The sequence below is a fragment of the Chiloscyllium punctatum genome, chromosome 30 (assembly GCF_047496795.1).
Source record: "Chiloscyllium punctatum isolate Juve2018m chromosome 30, sChiPun1.3, whole genome shotgun sequence".
Lineage (NCBI taxonomy): Eukaryota > Metazoa > Chordata > Chondrichthyes > Orectolobiformes > Hemiscylliidae > Chiloscyllium > Chiloscyllium punctatum.
In genome coordinates this window covers 35,850,189-35,862,240 of record NC_092768.1, presented here as the reverse complement: position 1 = coordinate 35,862,240, position 12,052 = coordinate 35,850,189, and the positions used below count along the sequence as shown (strand labels likewise).

Here is a 12,052-nt window from a genome sequence, read left to right as displayed (position 1 = left end):
GCACCCACATTCTTCTTTTTCAAGTCTCTTTCCATTTAAATAATAATCTGCCTTTTGATTCTTCCTACCACAATGTATGGCTATAAGGTTTGCGAGACTACCCTCCATCTACCAAGTCTTTGCCCATTCACTGATATGCACTTCCAGGTTCCTTATATCCTCATCACAACATGTCACCCAATCCCCACCTATTCTTGTATCACCAGCAAACTTGGAGACATTAAACTCTGCCCCTCCTCCAGATCATTAGTATAAACACTAAATAATTGAGGTTTTGAATGATCCTTGTGGCACTGAAATATTTGCAGCTTTCTAACCTGGAAAAGACACATTAGTCTTGACTCTGTGTTAATGTTATGGACCAGATAAGACCCCCTCAAAGGATTCTAAGAAGGTAGCCCAGACACTAGCGTTTATTTTTTGTAAAGGCAGATGTAACGTGGATATTCCAGGAGTGATGCAGCTCTAAATAAAACAGAATTTAATTAAACATCATGGATGAAACACGTACGAAGAAAGCAGAATTTAGATTAACAACTTATTTAATAACCCAACTGACATGATATCACAATTTAACAAAGCTGTTCTAATCCCTGCAACATCCCATAAACACACCCCTTGGCAAAAGGTAAATTCAAACACAATTAGTACAGGCAGGAGAGATTTCAGAGAGACAGTCCAGGCAAGATCTCTGTTGAAGCATAAAACCTCTTTTCACTGTAGTGGCTTCTCTAGGTCCCCAGTGGTTTTGTGCACCAACCCCCATCCCCCACACCCTCAACCTCGTTAAAACTAAAGCAAACGAGAAAATAAAAACCTGAACTGGGAGAACTGGCCACTCCGCGGTCATTGTTTTAAAGTAGACATTTCCAGACTTATCAAAACTTCTGCCTTCACGACCCCGCTTGAAAAAAACCAAGGACAACATAACCTTGTTAAAGGAGCAACATCATCACAATTAACCAACACTCAGTCCATGCTAAGACATTATCCCCAGAACTCTGCAAGGATGCTGTGAAACTTAAAAGTGTAGGGGGTGACCTTACAGAGATTTATAAAATCATGGGGGGCATGGATAGGATAAATAGACAAAGTCTCTGCCCTGGGTGGGACAGTCCAGAACTAGATGGTATAGGTTTAGGATGAGAGGGGAAAGGTATAAAAGAGGCCTAAGGGGCAACTTTTTCACTCAGAGGGTGGTAATTGTATGGAATGAGCTGCCAGAGGAAGTGGTGGAGGTGCGTACAATTGCAACATTTAAAAGGCATCTGGATGGCTATATGAATATGAAGGGTTTGGAGGGATATGGGCCGGGTGCTGGCAGGTGGGACTAGATTGGGTTGCGATATCTGGTGGGCATGGATGAAATGGACCAAAAAGTCTGTTTCCATGCTGTACATCTCTATGATTCTATGAATCTAAATGGGCATTTTATTTCATCCTTTAATTGATCCTATTTGATTGCAGTAAGGTTACAAAATGTCCTTCTATTTATTCTTTATTCATGGACCTCAGCTTTTACGCAATGAAAAGTTAGGCTAACTGGTCTGTGGATTCCTGCTTTCTGTCTCCCTCTCTTCATGAACAGAAGTGTCCCATCTTGGTTTTGCAATTTCAAGTAAATCAATATTTTCTTTCTTGACTTGAACCAGAAGCAACAAGAGTAAAATGTGAAAATGGTGGAACTGGTCTGAACTCATCTTGCAAAATATGAAATTCCAGGTTGAGCCAACATCACCATTTCCAAACTGATACTGATTGATACTGGTTCCTTACTTTGACATTTGAAAACGTTTGAAGTCAAGACACACTTTCACGCTCAAGTGGGAGAACGTTTTATTTTGAAGTGAGTTTTCATGGTCTACTATCTGGAATGCCTTCGGTTGTAAGATTTGCTTGTAACATACCATTAATCTTAAATGGTATACATCCTGGACTATGTTGTGGACTGTCAGCAGACTTCTTTCCACCCATGGTATACTACCTGAGAACACAGTGACAGTTGCCCCTATTTTGAACTCAAAATTAATGAGATGCTCATTGATTTAAACATCTTATTGCCAAATTCTGGATTAGCGGTGCTGGAAGAGCACAGCAGTTCAGGCAGCATCCAAGTAGCTTCGAAATCGACGTTTCGGGCAAAAGCCCTTCATCAGGAATAAAGGCAGTGAGCCTGAAGCGTGAGAGATCCACGCTTCAGGCTCACTGCCTTTATTCCTGATGAAGGGCTTTTGCCCTGAACGTCAATTTCGAAGCTACTTGGATGCTGCCTGAACTGCTGTGCTCTTCCAGCACCACTAATCCAGAATCTGGTTTCCAGCATGTGCAGTCATTGTTTTAACGTCTCTAATCTTATTGCCAAATAGCTGGTTCTGGATTACATAGTTCTCCCAGGAATACTTTTCATTCTTCTTCAGTTGTTACCTGTTCTACCTCATGAACATCATTGTGTGTGAGTTGTTATTTGACTTCTTGTGGTTCTGTGACTGGGCTGTACTCTGGTACATTTTGTGAAAGTCACCTCGACCGACTTGGGGTCAGGGCACAGAGGTGGGAGAATACCCAACTTTGACAAACTCAAATTCAAAAAATTATGACTTGTGTTTCCCATTTTTGATCTTGGGAAGCGAGCTAGATTGGGAATCATGGTTCTGCTGGTTTCTGAGGTGGGCTGGGCAAGAAAACAATCTCAGGCATCTAACATTGTGTCCTAATAAATAATGTAGTGTTCCTCCAGCTTTCACAACTCAAAACCTTTTCACTTCTTCTCACTCTTACACAAACCTCATGCCCCATTCATGCCACCTCATCTCGAATGAATCCTCCATCACCTTAGTCCTGTTTCCATGGACTTGTGCATTCCATATGCCTTCTACTCCCTTCTATTCATTGACCAGACACTTTATACCCTTTAGGCCAACCTTTCAGTTATAATATGTACACCTTGGCTCTCCAACACATGGATGGGTCTGCCTCCAAAAGACATGCTTGCTCCTTGGATGCTGACTGACTTGCTGTGCTTTTCCAGCACCACTTTAATCCATGCCCACTCTTGTGTCCAAAAAATGGGATGTGCTGACCCCATGGGACTGAGCACACTTTTAAGCGCTGGACACGGCTTGTTGTTGTGAGGCCTCCTTGCTATCTTGGCACTAGCTCTTAGGTGGAATCTTAGAGGGGCATGAATGACGTGGACTATGTTGAGAAATTTGGGAGAGGCACATGTGAAATCCAGCCAGACCTATCGTGACGTCTGCTTTTTCTGAGTTCCAGGCATCAAGATGACCTTCATGTTTGTGAGCGGACTATGAATGGGAATTATTGCCTCTTAACAGCCTAACTAACACTGAATATTGCCTCATTGCTATTCTGTTTCCTAGCCTACCACTTGCCATGAGGAAACTCAAATTTGACAAATCCTGACACCAGTATCACAGTGGTAAACTGGAGATTCCTGCTCTCTCCATGGTGCCCTGGGCTATCATCTTGAACACCTGGCAATGATATTGCAGAATGTCCTCCAGGGCACTAGCCACATGAACAACTTTGTCAATGGACATTTGCACCCAACAGCTTGCCAGATTCTCTGTATTCTGATGGCACATCTCTGAACTTCAATGCTGAAACTCAGGGGCTGGGATTCACAGGCAATTAGCATTGAAATGCTACTGCAAGGACAGTTTCTGCAGAGAGGCAGGCAGCCTCACACAGACAAGCACTCTGATCACGGACTGGACCAGGCTGCACCTCAGGGCTGTTCTCTCACTCTTATCTTGCTTACTTGCTTTGAACGCACCTTGATTCTCAAAAGCATCACTGCCTTGCCTTGGCTTTTTGAAGTTTGCCCCCTCAGGCAAAGCTGTCAGGCACAATAGTTCTGTCTTGCCTTGCTGTTCAGTGCAGATACAAAGGCAGGAAGCTGGTTTTCCACATGGCACAGATACAGCATGGGAGATGACCTTCAATCAGGAACCTTCCAGCATAATAAGTCAACAGCAGCTTTTGATACCAGTTCAGGAGTTTGGACATGGTCAGTCAACCACTTGGTCAGGATTCTATCTTCATTGGGAGTGAGCAGTCGAATCTCTGGCAGCCACCACCGATCCGGGTTTTTTCTGTTCTCTTGTGGGCTATTTTCTCCTGTCTGCTGAGAATGGTGATTGAGTGAGATGAAAATGGCTGCACAAATATTGTTGATGGAACAGGCTGGAGGAAATAGGCACGTTGCCCCAAGTGAGTAAATAGGCTGGCGTATTGGGCATGCAGGGTTAGTGATATTGGATATTGAGGTGGGTGAAGACAAACGCGGACATATCTTGCTTGCAATAGTAAGAATGGTAGAACTTCAGCCTTGGTGAGAGCTGTGTGCAATAGCAGTGATGGAGTGAATGTGAGATAGAAAAGAAAGAGCTGTCATCTTAGCAGTGAGGAGAAGGACATTGACTTTCTTCCCACACTCCAGATGATTCATGACAAACTGGCCTGGGTGGAAACCTTGACCAGGCTGGTAGATTACAGTGCCACAGCCTCTATTGTTGGGCTTGGGCAAAGAGGATGGTCCTCCTCTGCATTGTCCTGTTCATCAGAACCTCCAGATGCCTGCTCACAAAAACAAGCCCCAAATTTACACCTTGCTGCCATGTCAGGGGCAAATGTCAGTCACCATATAGGGCATCTCTGGGCTGGCAACAATTATTTGAGTGCAAAATAAGCTTACAAAGAAGTCAGGGTTCTGATCAAAATTAAGCAAATGATTATCAGGAAAAGCTTCTCTGTTAAATACATTTTTTTAGCACCTGAGTAACGATTCAGCTGAGTCCACAATTGCTTCCAGAGCTCCAATCTGCACCTATCCTAGATCACTTACACTCCTACAGCCACTGACCTGTCACCCCCTTCTCTCCTTTGGATCCCTCTTGATCAGATTTGGACACAATTCCACTCACCCACCACTAAAAAATGACCCCTCTTTCTCACTACTACACTCAGGATTCCCCTCCCTTCTACTGTTCATCTGCTTTCAGAACTGACACTTCAACGTTTGTGAGCTGAAACATTTTGTCCTACTTCGAATCCATTCTCTGCTTCGGTCACCCCAGTATCATCCTCATCTTGTACCCAACCCAAATTTCATTCCACTGCCTTCCGCTGTTCAATCTTCCCCACCCTTGCACCTGTCAATTCTCTTCCATCCAGTTGGCACTCTATCCATGTGGCTCTCTGGCTTTTAACCCAATGGCACACTATGGCCTTGACATATGAACCTCACACACCCCTGAGGTATTTGAGTGTTTCACAGCAGCTCCTCAAAGTGGCTGTCTGTCATTCTTGATCTTCACGGTTCAGAATGTGAAGGTAGATTGTCGTCAGGAGTGAATGTAATATGAAACCACCCCTCTCCCTAGTTCCCTGACTGATCTGCATGACCAAGGGACGAGAATGGAGAAGCACAGCTCTGTATTTCTGAGGAAGGATTGACTGGAATTTCCTGCCAGCAATGCAGATCTCCCACCTTTTGAACAAAGAGGGGCAGAGTGGCAGATTGCTAGTACTCAGAAAATCCAACGCATTACCAGTGGACAGAAAATAAGGTCACCTTGGATCACAATGGGATCTTGATCAGATGAGCTAATGGACTGAGGAGTGGCAGATGGAGTTTAATTTGGATAAATGCAAGGTGCTGCATTTTGGGAAAGCAAATCTTCACTAATCTTATAAACTTAATGGTAAGGTGCTGGCGAGCATTGCTGAGAAAAAGAGATCTTGGAGTGCAGGTTCATAGCTCCTTGAAAGTAGAGTCACAGATCAATAGAATAGTGAAGAAGGTATTTGGTATGCTTTCTTTTATTGGTCAGAGTATTGAGTACAGAAATTGGGAAGCTATGTTGTGGCTGTACAGGATGTTGGTTAGGCCACTTTTGGAATATTGCATGCAATTCTGGTCTACTTCCTTTTGGAAAGATGTTGTGAAACTTGAAAAAGTTCAGAAAAGATTTACAGGAAGTTGCCAGGGTTGGAGGATTTGAGCTATAAGGAGAGGTTGAATAGCCTGGGGCTGTTTTCCCTGGAGCGTTGGAGGCTGAGGGGTGACCTTGTAGAGGTTTACAAAATCATGAGGGGCATGGATAAGGTAAATAGACAAGGTCTTTTCCCTGGGATGGGGAGTTTAGAATTAGAGGGCATAGGTATAGGGTGAAAGGGGAAGATATAAAAGAGACCGAAAGGGGCAACATTTTAATGCAAAGAGTAGTGCATGTGTGGAATGGGCTGCTAGAGGATGTGGTGGAGGCTGGTACAATTGCAACATTTAAAAGGCATCTGGATGGGTATATGAATAGGAAGGTTTGGAGGGATATGGGCTGGATGCTGGTAGGTGGGACTAGATCGGGTTGGAATATCTGGTCATGGATGAGTTGGGCCAAAGGGCCTGTTTCCATGTAGTACATCTCTATGACTCTATGTCTTCCTCCTGTTATTACTTATTTTCCTTGCTTTAAAAGCTGTTAATTCGGCAGGCTGTTTGTATGCTGGAAGCTTATCCCATCTTTCTGTGGTCAAAGTTTCTGAAAGTAAAATGGATGTAGCTGCCTATACATGACTTTTCTATATGAGTCCCATGAATCATTGCTTTTATAAATGATTCCTGTTTCGTTAAAAGCTGAAGCTTATTGTTTCCACAGCCTGTGGCTTTAATAAACAACCCCATTGCTCTTAATGGTTGAACCAAAATAATCCCCCTCTTTGTGCTCTGTAATATCAATCCTGTTTCTTAAATGGATTTTCCAAGATGATTAGCCCTGTCTGTAGTTCAGCTCATAATTCCTGTTAATGTTTTTTTTATTCCTGGATAGTCCCAATGCCTATGGTTTAATAAATTCTCCCTGCCTTTGCTGTGGTGTTAAATAATGGATCTCTCACCTTTCCTAAAGCTTCAGTAGTCTTCGATCTGTCTTATTCCATTAGACTTTGATGTGGTTTACTTTGGGTAGAAAATCACTGCCAGAATTATATTGTCGTACGTGCTTCCCTATACGTTAGCACATGTAACACATGCAAGAAGAGTCAAGCAAAGTTCTTGTTGAGAAAGATATCTTGAAGTTTATCAACAATCTACAATTGCATAATATACATAAGTGACTAACTGAGAGAATGTGGAGACTTTTCAAGCTGGATTATCACTAGATGTCATTGAGCTGTTTCACAGATACAGTGGCTTTATGAGATCTGTGCATTAATACACTAGACTTTGTTGAATGGGCTTCTACACTGCTCCTTTATCTCTTCAATTCTGGTGTTACAATGTCCCCAAATTTGTTGAAATTTTAAAGAAAACTTTTTGGATTTTGATTTCCTGTACTGTCCCTGTGTCACTTTGTACCCACTCACTAAGATAGCAGTGTTCAATGTGAACTGTAAGCCTGTAAGTCATTTGTTTTCATTTACCCTTTCCAGCCTGTGAACTATACCTTTTTGTTTTTAATGCTTTCTCCCATCCACAAGTTCATCCACTGAGTCTTCATCATCTGATCACTCTCCAGTTGAGCTTCATGCAATGGCCTATTCTATTATCCTGCTTCTATTTTTAAAGTTTCTATAATTTTCAAGAAGGAGTTACGTATAGTTCTTCAGGCTAAAGGATCAGAGAATATGGAAGAAAACAGGAAATAGTTTGCATGATCAGCCATGATCATCCTGAATTATAGAGCAGGCTTGAAGAGTTGAATGGCCAACTCCAGCTCCTGTTTTCTCTGTTTCTGATTTGGCACCAGTTCTACAGCTCAACCAGAACTGTATACATGACTCCAAAAGTGGCCTTACCAACATCCTGTACAACCTCAACATAACATTCCAACTTCGACAGTCAATGTTCTGAGCAGTGGAAACAGGCTGCTAAATGCCTTCTTAACCACCCTGTCTACCTGTGATGCAACTTTCCAAGAACAATGTACCTGAACCCCTCAGTCTCTCTGTTTGATAGCACTACCAAGAGATGTACCATTAACTGTATAAGTCATGCCCTTGTTCACTTTACCAAAATGCAATACCTCACATTTATCCAAATTAAACTTCATCTGCTGCTCCAATTGGTCCAAGTGATCGAGATCCCTATGTAATCTTAGAAAACATTCTTCAATGTTGACGATACTAGCAGTTTCGGTGTTATCTGCAAACTTATGAACCGTCCTCCAAAATTCTCATCCAAATAGTTTAAATGAATGACAAACAACACTGGACCTAACACCAATTCCTGCAGAACACCACTGGTCACAGGTCTCCAGTCTGAAAAATGGCAATTGTACACCACCTTTTGTAATCTATCATCAAGCTCATTTTGCATCCACTTGCCAAGCTCTCCCTGAATCCCATGTGATCTAACTTTATTAATCAGTCTTGTGCCATTGATAGGGTCACAGCCCTCCATTGATTGCTATCTAATTGCAAGGTGAAATTTTTCCGTCGCTGCCAACATGCTGTATGCTGAATCCTCAGCTCATCTTGGTGTAAATGTTCATCTTGGAATTATTGCTAACATCCTCTTTACTGACAGGGACCAACAGGGCTACTTGGTCCACTGAGACAGGGGAAAACTACTTGGTAGTCTTAATGATGAGCTTCTTGTCTGATGAAACATATAGTTTATTGAACAATGACAATTAGATCAAGTTATAGTGCGATGATGGGCTGGGGGTAGTTGGTTTAGCTCAGCTGGCTGGACAACAAAAAACAATGCCAACAGCACAAGTTCAATTCCTGCACTAGCTGGGGGGAACCATGAAGGGTTCCCCTTCCCAATCTTTCCCCTCATCTTAGATGTGATGACCCTCAGGTTATACCATCGCCAGTTGTGTCTTTTCTCACTGGTTTTGTTAGACAATGGTGCCTTAACCTTTACTTTAGACATGTTACACTGAGAGGGAGACTTCAACATTAAAACTTGTGTTTGCAAAATCCAAAACTCTGCCCAAGTTAGGCAGTACAGTGCTGGATGCACTCCACAGCATTAACTCTTTCCGACTCCTGCACCCTAATATGAAAGCTCTTAACCGACAATTGCATTGAATTGAAATTTCTAATCCATACGTTCAAATCCCAGCTTTGACAAAGAGTCAGTTAGATTTGAAACATCAGCTCTCTTTTCTCTCCTTACAGATGCTGCCAGACCTGCTGCGATTTTCCAGCATTTTCTCTTTTGCATTCAGATCCCTCTGTTGGCCTCACCATCCACCCAATCACTTATCATGCCTGAGGTATCCCCAGCAGCCCTCAAGCCTCTCATTCTGACTTCTGGATCTTCTTTGATTTTAACCTTCCCATTGTTGGCCTTGCCTTCAGCTGTCCCAGTCCTAAACCCTGGAGTTCCCTCTCCCAAACCTCTCCAACCCTTCCCCTTTTCTTTAAGGAGCTCCTTACAAACATTCCACTTAACTCTCAAGTGTCTCTGCATCAAGTTTTTTTTTTAACCACTCTGAATAGTATTGTGTTGATTTAGGGGCTGCACATGTGAAAGTTTGTTGTAAAAAATGAAGAGTGGCGACAGTCTGTGTTGTGGGCAAGTTTTCAACGGCCTGACCTTATTGTGTATTTTGTTTTGTTTTCTCTCTCTCGCAGGGGGAGTGTGCGATAACTTGCTAACACGGTGTGAGAACGGAGGTGTGTGTGAGGAGAACGGGAGGTGCCGGTGCCCCGCTCCCTACACCGGGCTCCTGTGTGAGAAAGTCCAGTGCAGGAAGGGAGCGGAAGGCTGCGTCTCCCAATCGGCCCGGGAGCCCTCCTTGCACCGGGCGCTGCTCTCGCTGACCGCGCTGCTCACCGCCGCCCACGGCCGCCCGCTGCTCTGAGCCGCTTCCAGCGCCACCGGAAAGCTGAGGAGAGCGGCAGGACAGATGCAGCGTTTACTGCGGCGCCGTTCAAACACGCTCCAACCCTCCCTCTCCCCTCCCTCCACCCCCCCTCCCCAGCAAGTCCCGGGAAAGGAAAACTGCAGCTGAGGTCTGAGCCCGCCCAGTCACCCAGGCCGACTGGATTTCAAGAGGGAATGGACAATCAGTGGGGAAACTGGACTCTCTGTGTCTCTTCACGGGACACAGGCAGCTCCTCATAATTCATCCTCTCAATTTTCAGCCGCTCGGCCCGTCAAAATTTGGGACAGAATCTTTCCTCACCTCAGGACACTCTGAAGCGCTTTGGAGGAACTTTCTTTCCGACAAAGCGCAATGTGACAATGGACAAATGACCAGATTTGTGACTGAGGGATAAGTACTGATCAGGGCGCAAGACTGAAACGTTCTTCTTCATAATAGATGCGTAATTGGAATCTTTTACGATGAAACAAATTGTCGGTTTAGTGTTTCATCTGAAAAGACCACCTTAATTGTTGCCACACATATTCCCTGCCCCTTCCCTCCATGAAGCTGCCATCCCTCCCTACACTGTTTCTCTTTCCCTCACTCCCTTTCTCTTTGTGTACAAGTGAAGGAGTTCACCAGAAGGTAAGTGGGGTGTCTCCAGCAGTTGGCGGCATTTTTCCCACCGGATCTTTTCCAGCCGGTTTACAGATTCCGGGAAGCAGTGGAACGGAGATCGCTCTTCCGCAGTGTAGTTGTTGACGAGAGGGGTACAAAATAAGCTCCACTGCTCCCTCCGACCCTGTGGCACAAGATGAAAAAATACAGTATGCAGGGGCCAAACTTGATGTTTGCTGTGCACTGACGCATCGGCTACTTTGCACAAAGTACACTTGTGAGGTATTTGTGAGTAATTGCTGTGACACCCCATTCCATGCACGGAGATCACTTAGAGTCATAGAATCATAGAGATGCACAACATGGAAACAGACGCTTCGGTCCAACCCGTCCATGCCGACCAGATATCCCAACCCAAACTAGTCCCACCTGCCAGCACCCGGCCCATATCCCTCCAAACCCTTCCTATTCATATACCCATCCAAATGCCTCTTAAATGCTGCAATTGTTCCAGCCTCCACCACATTCTCTGGCAGCTCATTCCATACATGTACCACCCTCTGCGTGAAAACTCTTCCTGAGTTTATTTGATTTGATTTAGAACTGTCACGTGTACCCAGGTAGCGTGAACAGTCTTGTGTTATTTACTCTATGGACAGATCGCGCTATATAAGTGCATCAGGGTAACAGAACAGAATGCAGGATACACTGTCACAGCTGCCGAGAAGGTGCAGAGAGAGATCAACATTAACAATAAAGAGGTCCATTCGAAGAGGTCATATTTTCACAGAGGGTTCAAAGCTTTTAACTGCAATAAAACAGAAGAGATATTCTCGCTTGAAAAATGTTTCAACTGATCGTTTCCCAGACAGGGGCATTAATCACCATTGAGTTTTTCTCTCTCTCTCTCTCCCTGGTTTGGGAGAATTTTTTTTCAAACCTGTACGGTTTTAAAACTATCGCTTCTGAACTGCTGTCGTATATTCCTTGGTTTCAAGGAATTGTCTTCGTTCCTTTGTCTGATACTTCAGATGATTAAATGTTGGAAAATTGTTCAGCAGGTTTCAAATGTCTCCGCAGGGTACCGTTATCACAGTTTTACACCCTACGCTTGTCTAAGAGATTATTTTAAAGATTTATGCACCGTTTTAACATTTGCTTGTTCCCTCATATGGAAAAAAAAATCTTCGCTTTCAACTAAGACACTCCACACTGGAACCTCAGCTTTTGTGTGTGTGCGTTTTGGGGTGGGGTCGGGGGTCTTAATTCCCTTTTTGGGGGGGCTCCTGTCCCTTCCAGGAGCCATCTTCAAGAGATATGTTATTGAAAGAGCTGCTTGCTGAGATTGTGAGCAGATAGCTTACCACCCATAGTGGGATGTGGTTGGGGAAAAATGGTGGTGGCTGTTATGGGGCGGGGCGGGGCGTGGAGATGTCTCCCAAGTCCCCAGCAGGTGACGGGGGAGGAGGCTGCTTCCGCTTAACGGCAGCTCTCGAATGGACCTCCATTTAAGGCCAGTGGACAAGCCCACCTGATGCAGTTTCCTCAAAGTGTTAACAGCCCCCGGTGGTAAGGGTGGACGTGTTTTG

The 12,052-nt window shown here is 44.2% G+C and overlaps 1 protein-coding gene across 8 annotated transcripts in view; it reads left to right on the top strand.

Moving 5' to 3' along the window:
• LOC140455411 (netrin-G1-like) overlaps window positions 1-11,520 on the top strand; it is a 78,895-nt gene extending 67,375 nt beyond the window's left edge. For all 8 annotated transcript variants that reach the window (XM_072550252.1, XM_072550247.1, XM_072550249.1 and 5 more), the window contains one exon: window positions 9,610-11,520. In XM_072550252.1, the coding sequence (XP_072406353.1) occupies window positions 9,610-9,839 (230 nt within the window). In that variant the 3' untranslated portion in view covers window positions 9,840-11,520. The remainder of the gene's footprint in view (window positions 1-9,609) is intronic.
• Window positions 11,521-12,052: the final 532 nt, after the last annotated feature.